The sequence below is a fragment of the Artemia franciscana genome, chromosome 9, assembly GCF_032884065.1.
Source record: "Artemia franciscana chromosome 9, ASM3288406v1, whole genome shotgun sequence".
NCBI lineage: Eukaryota > Metazoa > Arthropoda > Branchiopoda > Anostraca > Artemiidae > Artemia > Artemia franciscana.
In genome coordinates, this window is record NC_088871.1 from 36,856,520 (window position 1) to 36,877,108 (window position 20,589).

Here is a 20,589-nt window from a genome sequence, read left to right on the forward strand (position 1 = left end):
ACAAATGAACTAACAACATTTTGATACAATCCATTAAGGGAGGGAGATTAATGCCAGGTTTGCTTCTCACTCATTTGGACTATCTGTCTTGGCTTTTTCTATAATTAGCCATTTTATTTTATTATAATTTTTATATAATTAGCCATTCGAATCCTAATAAGGGTGGGGGGGATTAATGCCAAGCTTGCTTCTCATTCAATTGGACTATCTGTCTTAGCTTTTTCTACAACTAGCCATGGCTTGATACCCACAACTATTCCAGTTTAATATCATTTTCAATTTGTCCATTCATTTCACTATTCCATTTAATTCTACGTAGGATGGTCAGTAGCAAGAGTGTGTTCATCTTACAGCAGAATTCCAGCCTGGTCCAGAAATTTTCTAAGACTCATTCCACCGGAACTTGGGCCTTCTCCTTGGACGATTTATGCCGCTACTGATTGGCTAAGAGTCATGCAGAATCTGATCCTATGTGTCATCAGAGAGCCGCAGAAAATATCTGAACCAACGTCCGCTGGTCAGTCTGGACAGAAAAGAGTGACCTCGCAAGTGGCTAATGCTAACAAGTATGTCTATCAGATTCTTTCAGTTCTCCGGAGCCTCTTGGATTAAATTGTACTAACACGGTGTTGGAAAGCTGCAGTGGCTGCAGTATATGTATGATGATTTAAATGACGTCATACTATAAACTTATGTATTATCACGATTGCGTCATTTGCCATGACGTTATTAATCAATATAAAAGGATGTGTCCGCTTATGACGCCTCAGTATGAAAAGTAAAAAACTATTGACATAATGGATAAGCTAATTCAATCCAACAGTGTTAGATGTCCTTATCACCCACAAGCCGATTTGATTGAAGATTCTCACGCAGGTGATAGCTTGTGCTCAGAATGTGCGCTGGTGGTAGGTGAAAGGACTATTGATGTTGGGAGTGAATGGAGAAGTTTTAGCAATGAGAAAAGCAGTGCAGATCCATCTCGTGTTGGTGGTCCGGAGAATCTTCTTTTTGAAGGCCATGGCCTGTCCACAATGATTGGCCCTGCTGGTCCCGGCTCGTTTGGTAAATTAGATTATGCAAAATATAATATCAGCCAGATGAGTAGCTCCGATCGAGCTTTGAAGACCGCTCAAAAGAGCCTTGAGGAAATGGCTGATAAACTCCATTTACCAAGAACTACTGTGGATGAAGCTGGGAGCCTTTTTAAAAGGTTTCATGGTGGAAAATCATTAAAAGGAAGGTCCAATAATGCTATTGCTTCGGCTTGTTTATACATTGCCTTTCGGCAACAAGGGAACCCACGGACTTTTAAAGAATTATGTGCTGTTTCAAGCGTTAGTATAAAAGAAATTAAACGAGAGTTTAAGCGGATTGTAAGCAATCTATCGATCACTCTTAATTTGAATACTCCCGGGGACTTTATAGCACGGTTTTGTAACAGCCTTGGTTTGCCCTACTCGGTTCAGAGATCTGCTCATCATATTGCAGAAAAAGCGATGGAGTTAGATATTGTGCCAGGACGATCACCGATATCTGTTGCTGCAGCTGCTATTTACATGGCGTCTCAGGCATCTAATAATCCATGCTCTCGGAAGGTCATTGGTGATGTTGTTGGTACCACTGAGGCTACAATCCAACAGACTTATCGACTTATGATGACATCGGCTCCGTTTCTATTTCCTAAAAACTTCAAATTTTCAGTTCCAATTAAATGCTTCCCCCAAAGCTAAGCTACAGAAACAAATTTATGTTTCAAACTTATTTCATAGTTAGACTTCAGCTTGTTTTGGGTTCTTAGAAAAAAAAACATTTTCAAATACTGTTGTAACTTCAAATGGTAATAAATTGTTGACTTTAAAAACAATCTACCTCTAGGTAAGTTTTTCATACTGATATGTCTTTTCATACTGAAAATGTTTCAAAGATACTTGATTATTGAAGAAAATTCAGTGACCAAGAAATTACATCTTTCCTGGCTAAATTTAAAAGAATTATCGGAGTGCTTCATGATAACTCACTTGGATATACTGTTTACTGGATAGATAGTTGATAACTTGGATTTTTAGGTTATTAAGGGGGGGGGGGCTCTTCAAACACCCCCCTTGCCAGTAAGTCTCTTTGATATCGCTTTATATGAATCGGGTGATTTTGCTTTTGCTAAATTCACGGGGTATCCTCCATCATCCGTCAGAATTATAGACTCCGTGATATCAGGCGGTTGGAAATTTTTGGTATATTGTCATGGGTCTCAAGATGAGCAGACGTTAGCGGAGATTAACCTACTTAATTTTGAGTCAAATAAGAATGAAGCCTCAAAGAAAATAGCGAAAAATGCTAAAAAAAAATTTGTTAAACTGAATTTAATGCCCGATATCTATTTTGAAAAATTTGAGAAGACAAAAAATATTGGGCAGTATATTTCCATGGGTTCAAAAATTGTAGACGCTCATAGAAGAAGTGCTGCTTGTAAGACTAATGAAGTGCACGATTATCGATGACGAAAATTGAAATTGCTTGCACCAAGGCTAAGTTGAGGAAAACGACATTGAGAAAGAGGTGCAAACTCGCTTAGCTACTATTGAAGAAAATGAAATTCTCGGATGAAAATATCGTTTCGTAAGTCTATCAACCTGTTATTATAGAATATACCCCAAAATTTACTGAAATTGAAAATCAACTGGAGTCTATGAAAAGCCACTTTGAATCTCTTGATGATAGAATATTTCGGATTGAGCGATGATTTCACTTGTTGGATTGAGGGTAAGATAGAAACTATTACGATAAACAAGACAATTTTGTTTTGGCTGATATACCAGTCTCCTGGTGCTGTTCCTGATGAGTTCTTTTATAATTTTGAATGTTTTATGTCACGAATAAGAGCGAGTAATTTAGATTGTATGTATGTTGCTGATTTTAATTTTAAACGATTACATATTAATGGGATGAATCTTGATTTTTAATTTGATCGTTTTGTCTAATTATTTTCCAAAAGATGGAATAACTGATCCAGCTGGAATAACGGATAATTCAGCAACTTTAATGAATATTTTTTGATTGTGCAACACTGCAAGTCTAATTTCTTAATATAATTCATAGACACGCAGATGGAAGCGTGTGAATGCTTATATAAAGAGCTTAACAACCATTAGTTCTTTCGTTAAAATAATTTGTTAAGCAACATGCACGTCTGTGACTAATTAAACCTAATAACAAATCTATTCCTTATGATGTTAATGAATATATATATCCCATGTCCCATTGTCTGTGCATATAAATAGATTGTCAGGTTTACCGACTCTTGAACATGCAACATATAATTGTCCATGGGAAAAACAATCCGTATTCAGATCTATACGTCATTATTCTAATGATTGCCCATGAGCTTTGTTGATGGTGATTGCTAACCAAACATTCCCTGCGTCCCCGTCGTCATTTGTATATCCCCCCTGTGCCCCCCAGCGTCCCCGTTGTAGTTTTGTCCCTGTGTCCCGGTCGTCATTTAAATTCCCTGTGTCCTGGTCGTCATTTGTGTCCCGGTGTCCCAGTCTGTAATTTCTCTTTGAGTGTCCCGGTCGTCATTTATATTCCCTGTGTCCTGGTCGTCATTTGTGTCCCGGTGTCCCGGTCTGTAATTTATCTATGAGTGTCCCGGTCGTCATTTATATTCCCTGTGTCCTGGTCGTCATTTGTGTCCCGGTTGTCCATGGGAAAAACAATTCGTATTCAGATCTATACCTCATTATTCTAATGATTGCCCTTGAGCTTTCTTGATGGTGATTGCTTATCGAACATTCCCTATGTCCTGGTCGCCATTTATATATCCCCCCTGTGCCCCCCAGCGTCCCAGTTGTAGCTCTGTCCCTGTGTCCCGGTCGTCATTTATATTCCCTGTGTCCCTGTGTCCCGGTTGTCATTTATGTCCCGGTGTCCCGGTCAGTAATTTCGTCAGTCTACAACCATGAAGTCTACAAACTTCATGACGGCATAATTCTCAATCCTTACAATGACGTCAGTCGACACACAGACATGACGTCATTCAACACACACACAAACAAACAACTTATTTTTATATAGATACTAGCTGTTGGGGTGGCGCTTCGTGCCCCCCAAGCTCCCCCCCATGCGTAAGTCGTTAAGCGCCATATTATTTACGCGCCATTGTAGTTGTGTCCCTGTGTCCCACCCGTGAATATAGATAGATATATATATGTTTTTAACTACGTAAAACTTGCGAATATACATCATTTTTTGCTGTCCCATTGTCTGTGCATATAAATAGATTGTCGGGTTTACCGACTCTTGAACATACAATATATAATTGTCCATGGGAAAAACAATCCGTATTCAGATCTATACCTCATTATTCTAATGATTGCCCTTGAGCTTTGTTGATGGTGATTAGTTGTGTCCCTGTGTCCCACCTGTGAATATATATATATATCTATATATATAAAAATAAGTTGTCTGTCCGTTACGCCAGATTATATTTTCTATATATATAAAAGAAAACAAACTAGAATGTAAAAACTGGAAATTGCATAAATATTTCGAAATATTTTGACAATAGATTAAAGTAATTCGAAAAAAGAAAAATGGTAAAAACCTAAAAAAAAACTAAAAAGAAAAAACTAAAAAAAAAATTTAAAAATTAAAAAAATTAAAAAAAGAAAAAACCTAAAAAGAAAAAACGTAAAAAAATAAAAAAGATAAAAAACTAAAAAAAACTAAAAAAGCTAAAAACTAAAAAAGAAAAAACTAAAAAAAAACTGGGAATTGCACAAATATTTAAATATATTTTGACAATAGATTAAAGTAATTCGAAAACCTTAAAACAGATACCCCAAATTTTGAGGTTTAATTTAAATTGTTGGAGCTTTAGCATGCTTGGCACGTAAAGATTTTTCCAAGTGTCAATGTTAGAATGAACATTGAGAAATTGAAGAAAACAAATCAATAAAAAGAAGAAACTAAAAAAAGAAAAAACTAAAAAAGAAAAAAAACTAAAGAAGAAACTGTATTTATATATATAAAAATCTATATCTATATATATAAAAATAAGTTGTCTGTCTGTCTGTCTGTGGATCAGGTGACGTCATGTTTCTGTGTCGGCTGACGTCATGAAATTAGTTGTCGTCATTTTTGCTATGACGGTGACGTCATTAAAGATATTTAAGACATATATGTTCACGTAGAAATCTATTAATGTTTAAGTTTAAAATGACTGATGAACTTACATTGGCAAAAGCCGATGAAGATGCTCAAAGAGTCTATGCCAAAAAACTTGCTGCTGATAGAGAAAGTCAGAAAAGAAAGCGTGCCGAGGAATCAAAAGAACAGCAAGGAAACAGGCTTGAGGCTAAAGAACGCAAAACCGCGCAGTTAGATGAAGATCCACCTGGACAGCGAGAGTCAAAACATATCAAAACTGAAAATGATAGCGATGATGATTGGGTTTGGGATTTTGACTTGGATAAGGTCATCAATGCCTACCAGATTTTAGTTAAAAAAAAACAAAGGTTCGGCGATATGTATTTCATAGTGAAGCTGAAAAATAAAGAAGAAAAAGAAAACTGAAAAAAGAAAAAATGTAAAAAACATGACGACCGGGACACAGGGAATATAAATGACGACCAGGACACGCTGAAAAATAAAGAAGAAAAAGAAAACTGAAAAAAGAAAAAATGTAAAAAACTAAAAAATACTAAAAAGAAAAAACACTCAAAGAGAAATTACAGACCGGGACAGAGGGAATATAAATAACGACCGGGACACTCAAAGAGAAATTACAGACTGGGATACCGGGACACAAATGACGACCGGGACACAGGGAATATAAATGACGACCAGGACACAGGTATTTAAGAATATCGTTCAAAGACAAATTTTTAATTGTAAGAAGACCGTTGAAAGAGAAATTTCTAATTGTAAAATGACTGAAGAACCTACAATGGCAACACCCGAGGAAGCTGCTCAAAACGAATGTATTCAAGCCGAAGTAGCTGAGTTGGTAAAGCGTTATGTTTCAGGTTCTAGGTCCGAGAGGCTCCAGGTTTGAACCTTGGCTTTAGCATTAATACAAAAGAAGTGCATTAATACATTTTAGAATTAATACAATAAGTTGTCTGTGGATCTGTGGATCGTGGATCAGGTGACGTCACCTGAAAAAACTGGATCAGGTGACGTCAAAACTGAAAAAACTAAAAAAAGGCAAAAACTACAAAAAAACTAAAAACTAATAAAAAAAATAAAAAAGCTAAAAAACTAAAAAAACTAAAAAAAGGCAAAAACTACAAAAAAAACTAAAAACTAATAAAAAAGCTAAAAAACTAAAAAAAGGCAAAAACTACAAAAAAAAACTAAAAACTAATAAAAAAATAAAAAAGCTAAAAAACTAAAAAAACTAAAAAAACTAAAAAAAGTAAAAAACTAAAAAAACTAAAAACTAAAAAAAACTAAAAAAAAGGAAAAAACTGAAAAATAAGCTAAAATAAAGGTAAAAACCAATAAAAAACTAAAAAAAAACTGAAAAAACTAAAAAAAGGCAAAAACTACAAAAAAAACTAAAAACTAATAAAAAAAGTAAAAAAGCTAAAAAACTAAAAAAACTAAAAAAACTAAAAAAAAGGTAAAAAACTAAAAAAAATAAAAAATAAAAAAAAACTAAAAAAAAGGAAAAAACTGAAAAATAAGCTAAAATAAAGGTAAAAACCAATAAAAAACTAAAAAGAAAAAAAGGAAAAAACTAAAAAAAATTTTCATCTAAAAAACTAAAAAAAACTAAAAAAGGTAAAAACTAAAAGAACTAAAAAAGAAAAAAATAAATGACGACACTCAAAGAGAAAGCGACCAGGACAAAAGGAATGTTCGATTAGCAATCAACAAAGCACCGGGACACAGGGAGTATAAATGACGACCAGGACATAAGTAAAAAAAAAAACTAACAAAACTAAAAAGAAGGTAAAAACTACAAAAAAACTAAAAAGAAAAAAAAACTAAAAACTAATAAAAGAACTAAAAAATCTAAAAATCTAAATAAACTAAAAAAGAAAAAAAAAGGAAAAAAATAAAGGAGAAAAACAAAACTTAAAAAAAGGCAAAAACTACAAAAAAAACTAAAAACTAATAAAAAAAGTAAAAAAGCTAAAAAACTAAAAAAACTAAAAAAACAAAAAAAAGGTAAAAAACTAAAAAAAATAAAAAATAAAAAAAAAACTAAAAAAAAGGAAAAAACTGAAAAATAAGCTAAAATAAAGGTAAAAACCAATAAAAAACTAAAAAGGCAAAAAAGGACAAAAGGAATATTCGATTAGCAATCAACAAAGCACCGGGACACAGGGAGTATAAATGACGACCAGGACATAAGTAAAAAAAAAACTAACAAAACTAAAAAGAAGGTAAAAACTACAAAAAAACTAAAAAGAAAAAAAAACTAAAAACTAATAAAAAAACTAAAAAATCTAAAAATCTAAATAAACTAAAAAAGAAAAAAAAAAGGAAAAAAATAAAGGAGAAAAACAAAACTAAAAAACGAATGTATGTACAGACCGGGACACCGGGATACAAATAACGACCGGGACACAGGGAATATAAATGACGACCGGGACACAGGGACACAACTACAACGGGGACACCGGGGGAAACAGGGGGATATAAATGACGACCGGGACACCGGGACAGGGAATGGTCGATTAGCAATCACCATCAACAAAGCTCAAGGGCAATCATTAGAATCATGAGGTATAGATCTGAATACAGATTGTTTTCCCATGGACCATTATATGTTGCATGTTCAAGAGTCGGTAAACCTGACAATCTATTTATATGCAAAGACAATGGGACAGCAAAGAATGTTGTATATTCGCAAGTTTTACGTAGTTAAAACCATATATATATATATATATATATATATATATATATATATATATATATATATATATATATATATATATATATATATATATATATATATATATATATATATATATATATATATATATATATATATATATATATATATATATATATATATATATATATATATATATATATATATATATATATATATATATATATATCTATCTATATTCACAGGTGGGACATAGGGACACAACTACAATGGCGCGTAACTATTATGGCGCGTAACGACTTACGCGCGCGGGGGGGCTTGGGGGGGCTGACATGATGTCAGTCGACACACAAACATGACGTCAGTCAACAGACAAACAACCTATTTTTATAGTCATTAGCGAATGACCCGAAAGTAGGAAATTCAGCTCAATTATCTGTATGTTTTACAGTGCTGAAGAGTTGAAAAGAGCCTCGCAAGCATTTGGCGGTTTCTGTTTTGATCACCCCAGCAGTCACAGGACAGGCTTACTGTCCTGACAGTACTTTTACTATCAACTTCTCTATTCCACCGCAAAAGACAAGTTTCTATTTTGTTTGCCCTTCAGTTTCCGTTCTTTTGCTCCCAGAAGAAGTAGTATCCATTCTTAGTCACATTCTCGTAAACTGAAAAATTGTAGTAAGCATATTTTCGAGAGAATCCAATCAACATTCCTTCTCCGTGTGGTTTGCTAAGTACTTTTTCTAGATCAAAGCACGTATCAACGTGAGACTGGTCAGCTTCAGCATGTTAGCGGGTGGCTTCCGTATAGTGCCTGGTTGCCTTCTTCTCTAATAAGTGGTTCATGTAAGCCAACTTTTCACTTCCTGTCATATTATGGGCAGACTGCACCATTTCACAGAGCACGCCTCGACTTATCCTTCCTCGACTTATAGAAACTGGAGTCAAACTCGTTGAGGATGTTCATGAAGGTTCCACGCAAAACGATGGGTTTTTTAGATTTTCTGCAGGGTTTGGTGTACAGCCGGAACAGTTTCGACTTATTTTTGAAGTTTTGAGGCAGATACCTTTCGGTTGTAGAAGAACGACAGTAATGAGATTCTACAGCTGGTAAGTCTTTTAACCACTTTCTTGCATGCTTATAGACATCCCTAGGTATCTTATTGTAAAGGTCTGATTTATTATCCTTTCTTCGAGAAAATCCCAGATCATTGTTCTTAGCTGCATTTCTGACATTAAACTCCCCAAGATCAAGGGTTGCACAAAAAATTTTAGACAAGCTTTCTTCTTGTTTCCATTGTCATGGGGCGTAAAGTACCTAACAGAGTTGTTTCTTCTTGGTTCTGCTTTTAGAGTCTGCTCTGAAACAGGTTTACGATGACAGTGGGCACACAACCAATCTTTCTGTCTGATTGTATTGCCGAGCTCCCATTAGGGCACAAAGACCTTATTTTAATTTGCTTCTCACTTAATCGGACTATTTGTCTTGGCTTTTTCTACAATTAGCCATGACCTGATGACCACAAATATTCCATTTTAATTCAAATAAAAGTAAACAAAAACATGTTTCACTACTCATGAAATCACTTGAGAAGCAGTAAATTGATAAGTTTTTTCCAGGCCCGTCAGCTGCTTGAAAGAGAGTTTAAGGCATTGCTTTCAACCATAACGGAAAGGCGCCCAGACTCAACAGACTTGAAAGATCAAATGACGTGATAAGAAATTGTAAAAACTTTTGCTTTCAAAGAAGGCGGCTTTGCATATGTGCTGTGCTTTTTATTTCCATAGTTGGAGTCGTGCAGTGTTGAGCAGCTATCAATTGGCAACTTTTCTCCTTTACCGTGATTGTTCTGTTCATGTTTTCTACATTCCGCCTTTTTCAGTGTTTAAGTAAACTTTGGCGGTTCTTTTTCCGTTTTTATTTTTTATTTTTCTAACTATTGTGGTGCCATTTAAAAATGGTAATGACTTATTAATGATATGTGAGTCTTTTGCCACTTTTGTTTTCTGTTGTGACATTTTAGCTTTTGTTCCTTTTTTCTTAATTTTGTATATTTTCATTATGCAAGGAGTCTAATTTCAATCAGGTATTATTCTTTTCTTATTCTTTTTTCTTGCCTTTTTCTTAGCTTCAATATTTCCAAACAAGTGCCATATCAGTAAAGAGGACAGACCGGTATTTATCAGTGTAATATTAATCATTGGATTAGAAATAATCTGTATAATTCATTTTTGAACCTGGTTCCTTTAAAAGAAGGGATATATCAGGATTTGAAGTTGCAATGAGCCTAGAAGTTTGTTTTAAAACCGTGTACTCTGTATCCCCTTTCAGATTTCTTTTTTCTTTTTTGAATATCTGGAAACTGAAAACTGGTTGATCGGTTTTTTCTAGGTTTCAGACTGCAAACCTTTAAATTCAAGAATCGTTTCGGACTATATCGTCGTTGGAAACCCTTTTTCTTTAATATTTTCGTAACATTATATTTTTGCATATTTTTGCTCTTAGGCTCTTCTTATTACTATTTTTTTTATTTGTGACAAATAATTTTCACCATCTTTCCCATAGAAAATAAACTAAGGATCACGTCCTACAAATTTGAAAATTATGCCTGGATAATGGATGTAAACAAAATTTACCTCTTTTTGAAATCTTAGAATTCCAAACTCGGGATGGCGTTTTTGGAATTATTGAATTGCAACGTGTTTCAAAAATTATTACTCTAGCATAGACACGCGTGCAAGAATTTCTAAAATACGTAAAAATATTTGAATTATAAGAAGAAAATAAAAATTATGAAGTTTTTAGGGGCAAAAACTTCCCTAGCGTAAGTACCTTTTCCAGTGAAATTTAGTTGTCTTTTTTTTTAATGACTTGATTAAATTATTTGGAATCTCAGATGTTGAAGATGATGAACACATTGGTTTTGAACGAAACTTAGTTTCCTGTTTTCTGGGGCTCACTCAAGCAAAATAGGGATAAAACTTGGATGGAAAATGATACTTCAATACTATTGTGTTCCCAAGTATTGTCTATGTTTCAACGTATTACGCCATTTGTGCGCATACGCAACGTATTTGTAAGTATATGCTATTGTCAAATTATATGGTTTTTTAAGAATTGACCTACTTTTTCCCATTAACAGTGACACTTTTTGGCATTTCCTACTGAATGTAAAAATGCTCCCTTTTTAGGTAACTTATGTACCGAAAAATACAGTAAAAGAAGAATTTTTACAAGGCTAGGTATTTTTGTATTGTAACGACTATATTTTTTATATTCGAAACCGAATTTTTATTAATACTCTTTTCTGAAATCTTTTCAGCCATATAGTTAAAACCAACTCTAATTCTGCTTGAAAGACTGTACAAGGTGACCGAAAAGTATTCTGACTAAAATTGTTTAATTTTATTCACTGTGTTCAAAAAACCTATTTAATTACCAAAATGTTAGTGATATACCAGTCTCCTGGTGCTGTTCCTGATGAGTTCTTTTATAATTTTGAATGTTTTATGTCACGAATAAGAGCGAGTAATTTAGATTGTATGTATGTGGCTGATTTTAATTTTAAACGATTAAATATTAATGGGATGAATCTTGATTTTTAATTTGATCGTTTTGTCTAATTATTTTCCAAAAGATGGAATAACTGATCCAGCTGGAATAACGGATAATTCAGCAACTTTAATGAATATTTTTTGATTGTGCAACACTGCAAGTCTAATTTCTTAATATAATTCCTAGACACGCAGATGGAAGCGTGTGAATGCTTATATAAAGAGCTTAACAACCATTAGTTCTTTCGTTAAAATAATTTGTTAAGCAACATGCACGTCTGTGACTAATTAAACCTAATAACAAATCTATTCCTTATGATGTTAATGAATATATATATCCCATGTCCCATTGTCTGTGCATATAAATAGATTGTCAGGTTTACCGACTCTTGAACATGCAACATATAATTGTCCATGGGAAAAACAATCCGTATTCAGATCTATACGTCATTATTCTAATGATTGCCCATGAGCTTTGTTGATGGTGATTGCTAACCAAACATTCCCTGCGTCCCCGTCGTCATTTGTATATCCCCCTGTGCCCCCCAGCATCCCCGTTGTAGTTTTGTCCCTGTGTCCCGGTCGTCATTTAAATTCCCTGTGTCCTGGTCGTCATTTGTGTCCCGGTGTCCCAGTCTGTAATTTCTCTTTGAGTGTCCCGGTCGTCATTTATATTCCCTGTGTCCTGGTCGTCATTTGTGTCCCGGTGTCCCGGTCTGTAATTTATCTATGAGTGTCCCGGTCGTCATTTATATTCCCTGTGTCCCGGTCGTCATTTGTGTCCCGGTTGTCCATGGGAAAAACAATTCGTATTCAGATCTATACCTCATTATTCTAATGATTGCCCTTGAGCTTTCTTGATGGTGATTGCTTATCGAACATTCCCTGTGTCCTGGTCGCCATTTATATATCCCCCCTGTGCCCCCCAGCGTCCCAGTTGTAGCTCTGTCCCTGTGTCCCGGTCGTCATTTATATTCCCTGTGTCCCTGTGTCCTGGTTGTCATTTATGTCCCGGTGTCCCGGTCAGTAATTTCGTCAGTCTACAACCATGAAGTCTACAAACTTCATGACGGCATAATTCTCAATCCTTACAATGACGTCAGTCGACACACAGACATGACGTCATTCAACACACACACACAAACAAACAACTTATTTTTATATAGATACTAGCTGTTGGGGTGGCGCTTCGTGCCCCCCAAGCTCCCCCCCATGCGTAAGTCGTTAAGCACCATATTAGTTACGCGCCATTGTAGTTGTGTCCCTGTGTCCCACCCGTGAATATAGATAGATATATATATGTTTTTAACTACGTAAAACTTGCGAATATACATCATTCTTTGCTGTCCCATTGTCTGTGCATATAAATAGATTGTCGGGTTTACCGACTCTTGAACATACAATATATAATTGTCCATGGGAAAAACAATCCGTATTCAGATCTATACCTCATTATTCTAATGATTGCCCTTGAGCTTTGTTGATGGTGATTAGTTGTGTCCCTGTGTCCCACCTGTGAATATATATATATATATATATATATATATATATATATATATATATATATATATATATATATATATATATATATATATATATATATATATATATATATATATATATATATATATATATATATATATATATATATATATATATATATACATATATATATATATATATATATATATATATATATATATATATATATATATATATATATATCTATATATATAAAAATAAGTTGTCTGTCTGTGGATGTGTGGATGGATGTGTGGATGGATGTGTCAGGTGACGTCACCTGAAAAAACTGGATTAGGTGACGTCAAAACTGAAAAAACTAAAAAAAGGCAAAAACTACAAAAAAAACTAAAAACTAATAAAAAAAATAAAAAAGCTAAAAAACTAAAAAAACTATAAAGGTAAAAACCAATAAAAAACTAAAAAAAAAACTGAAAAAACTAAAAAAAGGCAAAAACTACAAAAAAAAACTAAAAACTAATAAAAAAAGTAAAAAAGCTAAAAAACTAAAAAAACTAAAAAAACTAAAAAAAGGTAAAAAACTAAAAAAAATAAAAAATAAAAAAAAACTAAAAAAAAGGAAAAAACTGAAAAATAAGCTAAAATAAAGGTAAAAACCAATAAAAAACTAAAAAAAAAAAGGAAAAAACTAATAAATGACGACACTCAAAGAGAAAGCGACCAGGACAAAAAACTAAAAAAAAAGGCAAAAACTACAAAAAAAACTAAAAACTAATAAAAAAAATAAAAAAGCTAAAAAACTAAAAAAACTAAAAAAAGGTAAAAAACTAAAAAAACTAAAAACTAAAAAAAAACTAAAAAGGTAAAAACTAAAAGAACTAAAAAAGAAAAAAATAAATGACGACACTCAAAGAGAAAGCGACCAGGACAAAAGGAATGTTCGATTAGCAATCAACAAAGCACCGGGACACAGGGAGTATAAATGACGACCAGGACACAAGTAAAAAAAAAATTAACAAAACTAAAAAGAAGGTAAAAACTACAAAAAACTAAAAAGAAAAAAAAACTAAAAACTAATAAAAAAACTAAAAAATCTAAAAATCTAAATAAACTAAAAAAGAAAAAAAAAGGAAAAAATAAAGGAGAAAAACAAAACTAAAAAACGAATGTATATACAGACCGGTACACCGGGATACAAATGACGACCGGGACACAGGGAATATAAATAACGACCGGGACACAGGGACACAACTACAACGGGGACACCGGGGGAAACAGGGGGATATAAATGACGACCGGGACAAAAAAACTAAAAGAAATAAAAACTAAAAACTAATAAAAAAACTAAAAAATCTAAAAATCTAAATAAGCTAAAAAAGAAAAAAAAAGGAAAAAAATAAAGGAGAAAAACAAAACTAAAAAACGAATGTATATACAGACCGGGACACCGGGATACAAATGATGACCGGGACCCGGGACACAGGGAATATAAATGACGACCGGGACACAGGGACACAACTACAACGGGGACACCGGGGGAAACAGGGGATAACCTGACAATCTATTTATATGCAAAGACAATGGGACAGCAAAGAATGTTGTATATTCGCAAGTTTTACGTAGTTAAAACCATATATATATATATATATCTATATTCACAGGTGGGACATAGGGACACAACTACAATGGCGCGTAACTATTATGGCGCGTAACGACTTACGCGCGCGGGGGGGCTTGGGGGGGGCGCGAAGCGCCCCCACCAACTAGGTGTTGGGGTGGCGCGAAGCGCCACCCCAACAGCTAGTATATATATATATATATATATATATATATATATATATATATATATATATATATATATATATTTTTAACTACGTAAAACTTGCGAATATACAACATTCTTCGCTGTCCCATTGTCTGTGCATATAAATAGATTGTCAGGTTTACCGACTCTTGAACATGCAACATATATTTGTCTATGGGAAAAACAATCTGTATTCAGATCTATACCTCATTATTCTAATGATTGCCCTTGAGCTTTGTTGGTGGTGATTACTAATCGAACATTCCCTGTGTCCCCGTCGTCATTTATATATCCCCCTGTGCCCCCAGGCGTCCCCGTTGTTGTTGTTTCCCTGTTTCCCCCTGTGCCCCCCGGCGTCCCCGTTGTTGTTGTTTTCCAGTGTCCTGGTCGTCATTTGTGTCCCGGTGTCCCAGTCTGTAATTTCTCTTTGAGTGTCGCGGTCGTCATTTATATTCCTGTGTCCTGGTGTCCCGGTCGTCATTTTTGTCCCGGTAGTCATTTGTGTTCCGGTGTCCCGGTCTGTAATTTCTCTTTGAGTGTCCTGGTCGTCATTTATATTCCCTGTGTCCCGGCTGTCATTTGTGTCCCGGTGCTTTTTTGATGGTGATTGCTAATCGAACATTCCTTGTGTCCCGGTCTCTTTCGCTTTGAGTGTCCCGGTCGTCATTAACATTCCCTATGTCCCGGTGCCCCGGTCGTCATTTTTGTCCCGATGTCCCGGTCTGTAATTTCGTCAGTCGACAATATAGATATATGATAGCCGTCGGCTCCATCCCAAAAAATGATAGGATATTGTAGGGCATCGTAGCATCGATGAGTTTCAATAGTTCTTACCAACTGAGCGTTTCACTTATGAAGAATAATATCTCGGGGTAAAAACTGATCACCGACCATAACAATTGCCACTTCGTCGATAGTTGGAGCATTGTATCTACGCACATGCTGGCCAGGAGGCGTTTTGTCAGCGGAAATAACAATTTTATGCGTATCAGTAGGCATCAAATCGATGGCTGTTTTGAACAGACGCACTAAATTATTATTTTCGTGAAAAAGATGTTGCAATAAATTGATCTGGATTTTCGATTTGGGCACCAAACGACGTCATTTGGAAACATGAGTTATATTTTCTGATCTGTGATAAAAAACGATTAGATTTTGACGTAGTTCCAGTAAGCAAATTCTTCAATGGCTCTGGTGGTGCAGCCAATAGAGGAAGTTTAACTTTTCCTGAGGCGCAACACATTCCCATTGTTTCACCATTGAATTTCAAGGCCTTGCAATAGGGATAAATTTTAACCATAGTCCCGATTTGAACACATCTACTCAAGCTATAATCATCGACTGGGCTGTACCTGAATGCCAGGCGATAATTTTCAGGTTGCTCTTGTGATTCCTCGGCAAGCTTTCTTTTCTTACTTTCTCTATCAGCTGCAAGCCTGTTTTCTTGCTGTTCTTGTGATTCCTCGGCACGCCTTCTTTTTTCACTTTCTCTTTTAGCAGCAAGTCTGGTTTCGCGTTGCTCTTGTGATTCCTCGGCACGCTTTCTGTTCTTACTTTCTCTATCAGCCGCAAGCCTGTTTTCTTGCTGTTCTTGTGATTCCTCGGCACACCTTCTTTTTTCACTTTCTCTTTTAGCAGCAAGTCTGGTTTCGCGTTGCTCTTGTGATTCCTCGGCACGCTTTCTTTTCTTACTTTCTCTATCAGCAGCAAGTTTTTTGGCATAGACTCTTTGAGCAGCTTCCTCGGCTGTTGACATTGTAGGTTCTTCAATCTTTTTACAATTAAACATTTTTCCGTGAACGAATGTCTTAAATACATTTAATGACGTCATCGTCATAATGACGACATGGCGACCTGATGACATGACGTCACTCGACACACAGACACACAGACAACTTATATATATATATATATATATATATATATATATATATATATATATATATATATATACTAGCTGTTGGGGTGGCGCTTCGCGCCACCCCAACACCTAGTTGGTGGGGGCGCTTCGCGCCCCCCCCAAGCCCCCCCGCGCGCGTAAGTCGTTACGCGCCATAATAGTTACGCGCCATTGTAGTTGTGTCCCTATGTCCCACCTGTGAATATAGATAGATATATATATATGGTTTTAACTACGTAAAACTTGCGAATATACAACATTCTTTGCTGTCCCATTGTCTTTGCATATAAATAGATTGTCAGGTTTACCGACTCTTGAACATGCAACATATAATGGTCCATGGGAAAACAATCTGTATTCAGATCTATACCTCATGATTCTAATGATTGCCCTTGAGCTTTGTTGATGGTGATTGCTAATCGACCATTCCCTGTCCCGGTGTCCCGGTCGTCATTTACATCCCCCTGTTTCCCCCGGTGTCCCCGTTGTAGTTGTGTCCCTGTGTCCCGGTCGTCATTTATATTCCCTGTGTCCCGGGTCCCGGTCGTCATTTGTATCCCGGTGTCCCGGTCTGTATAAACATTCGTTTTTTAGTTTTGTTTTTCTCCTTTATTTTTTTCCTTTTTTTTCTTTTTTAGCTTATTTAGATTTTTAGATTTTTTAGTTTTTTTATTAGTTTTTAGTTTTTTTTTCTTTTTAGTTTTTTTGTCCCGGTCGTCATTTATATCCCCCTGTTTCCCCCGGTGTCCCCGTTGTAGTTGTGTCCCTGTGTCCCGGTCGTCATTTATATTCCCTGTGTCCCGGTCGTCATTTGTATCCCGGTGTACCGGAGTTGTGTCCCTGTGTCCCGGTCGTTATTTATATTCCCTGTGTCCCGGGTCCCGGTCGTCATTTGTATCCCGGTGTCCCGGTCTGTATATACATTCGTTTTTTAGTTTTGTTTTTCTCCTTTATTTTTTTCCTTTTTTTTCTTTTTTAGCTTATTTAGATTTTTAGATTTTTTAGTTTTTTTATTAGTTTTTAGTTTTTTTTCTTTTTAGTTTTTTTGTCCCGGTCGTCATTTATATCCCCCTGTTTCCCCCGGGTCGTCATTTATACTCCCTGTGTCCCGGTGCTTTGTTGATTGCTAATCGAACATTCCTTTTGTCCTGGTCGCTTTCTCTTTGAGTGTCGTCATTTATTTTTTTCTTTTTAGTTCTTTTAGTTTTTACCTTTTTTAGTTTTTTTTTAGTTTTTAGTTTTTTAGTTTTTTACCTTTTTTTAGTTTTTTTAGTTTTTTTTAGTTTTTTAGCTTTTTTATTTTTTTTATTAGTTTTTAGTTTTTTTGTAGTTTTTGCCTTTTTTTAGTTTTTTTAGTTTTTTAGCTTTTTTATTAGTTTTTAGTTTTTTTTGTAGTTTTTGCCTTTTTTTAGTTTTTTTAGTTTTTTAGCTTTTTTATTTTTTTTATTAGTTTTTAGTTTTTTTTGTAGTTTTTGCCTTTTTTTTCTCTTTGAGTGTCGTCATTTATTAGTTTTTTCCTTTTTTTTTTAGTTTTTTATTGGTTTTTACCTTTATTTTAGCTTATTTTTCAGTTTTTTCCTTTTTTTTAGTTTTTTTTATTTTTTATTTTTTTTAGTTTTTTACCTTTTTTTAGTTTTTTTAGTTTTTTAGCTTTTTTACTTTTTTTATTAGTTTTTAGTTTTTTTTGTAGTTTTTGCCTTTTTTTAGTTTTTTCAGTTTTTTTTTTAGTTTTTTATTGGTTTTTACCTTTATAGTTTTTTTAGTTTTTTAGCTTTTTTATTTTTTTTATTAGTTTTTAGTTTTTTTTGTAGTTTTTGCCTTTTTTTAGTTTTTTCAGTTTTGACGTCACCTGATCCAGTTTTTTCAGGTGACGTCACCTGACACATCCATCCATCCATCCACAGACAACTTATTTTTATATAGATAGATAGATATATATATATATATATATATATATATATACTAGCTGTTGGGGTGGCGCGAAGCGCCACCCCAACACCTAGTTGGTGGGGCCCTTCGCGCCCCCCCAAGCCCCCCCTTGCGCGTAAGTCGTTGCGCGCCATATTAGTTACGCGCCATTGTAGTTGTGTCCCTGTGTCCCACCTATGAATATAGATAGATTTATATATGTGTTTCAAACTACGTAAAAATTGCGAATATACAACATTTTTGGCTTTCCCACTACTGGGAGCTTTCCGTTTCCAATTGCCAGCAATTGATCTGAAAATGTTTGACCAGAGTCATCGTTTTGCAATCGGACACGCATATTTGTAGTTAATTTTAATATTTTTACGTGTGCCCATAAATTAGAATTTTTCAGGCAAGCATTCATTTCGTCTGCAGGAGTTAAACTACGTAAAAATTGCGAATATACAACATTCTTGGCTTTCCCATTGTCTGTGCATATACAAAGCCGTATGTACTAATAATGACGTCATATGCAAACGCTCTTTTTACAAACAAACAAACATGCATACTTAACTGCTTCATTTGGTTCCAAAACTGTGTCGATTGACTTGTAAAGGACTGCCTGGTCTCGAATCTTGGTCAAAACAATATTGTTGATTTCGTGGACGTCTATATTTTTGGGTGCGAGAATCGCTCTTTCACTTAGCCATTTATTATTTTTATAATTTTTTAGAATATTCGGAAATACTTTTTCAATCAATTCATTTTTGGACGTCACAAATTACAGAAATCAGCAGGTAGTTGTATACGTCCTGAAATTGAGTATCGTATCATAAATGTCTTTTTGTTCCGACGTTAACTTGGAAATGTTATTTTGTACATACGACAATAGATGACTCGTACTGTAACTTTGTTCACGATCCAATTCTACACATGTCGAAACAGCAGCGATACGGTTAGATGAAGGCATTCCCAAATCCTGAAGAGGTTTGTTTGCCATACGTACGCACAAATCTTCTATAATAACTAAAGTGTAGTTATAAATTTCTGATGTAAAATCAAAAGTCATATCTGACGTCTCTAACTGTTTTCGATGGAGTATATCTACGGACATTTTTGACTTATATTTTCCCCATAACTCTGTAGGAGCTGATGGAGAGCAAGTTGTTAAAATGATGCCAAACAATGCACGAATTTGACTTGGGGTTGACGTTTCGCACGCGTCATTGATGCAGTTATCCCAGTGTTGGTCATTCTCCAATAAATTCAGAGCTTGGCATGCACTACGGTAAGTGTCATGTATAGTACCGTTTACAGTTCTCAAATACTCAAAGGATGTCGGACCGGGTACATTCACCAAAAGCAGGCGTAGAAAGAAGCATTCATGTTGATTGGGGTGAACGGTGTAGAGTCTTCCTATCGTGGTATCTTTGAAGATGGCAGGTTGGCCGTCGACTGACTTACCCTGTTTTCGACGTTCAAATACTTTATTTTTAGTATTCCACGTGTAATACGAAGGCACTTCAGTATACAGCAGTTTTTTTGCAAAAGAATTATTTTTGCAAAGCGAAAAAAAAGCTGTTAATTTTGTATCCGGTGGATTCAGGGCTCTTTGTTGCACGTTGGTTTCCGAGAAATAAACACGTTGACCATTCTGTAAATTTACCGCTAAGTGAACAGCAGCTGGACTACGTTCATGTATCGGAAATGAAAGAATTCGCCAAACAGCTTCATTACTGCTTATGTATCTTCCAGCCTGATATTGTACGATTTCGTCGAAATCTTTGATTTTGGGCTGCAAGCCAAAAACTGCCATGTCACTGCCTTTGTTGACGTATTTACATATGTATTTGATTGCCTTTACGGAGTTACAGTATTCAACGTTTATGTGTGCATTAAATGTTTTTGATAATAATGGGGAATATGGAACAACTCACTGGTTATCTACTTCGATGGTGGTACCGTTGCCATTGTAGGTTCTTCAGTCATTTTACAATTAGAAATTTCTCTTTCAACGGTCTTTTTACAATTAAAAATTTGTCTTTGAACGATATTCTTAAATACCTGTGTCCTGGTCGTCATTTATATTCC

The 20,589-nt window shown here is 34.9% G+C and overlaps 1 protein-coding gene across 1 annotated transcript; it reads left to right on the top strand.

Annotated features, from left to right (window-relative positions):
• Positions 1-311: 311 nt before the first annotated feature.
• LOC136031361 (transcription initiation factor IIB-like) lies at positions 312-7,298 on the top strand. The gene has a single exon (XM_065710862.1). It carries the CDS (start codon positions 798-800, stop codon positions 1,731-1,733), a length of 936 nt encoding a protein of 311 aa, XP_065566934.1. The 5' UTR covers positions 312-797; the 3' UTR covers positions 1,734-7,298.
• Positions 7,299-20,589: the final 13,291 nt, after the last annotated feature.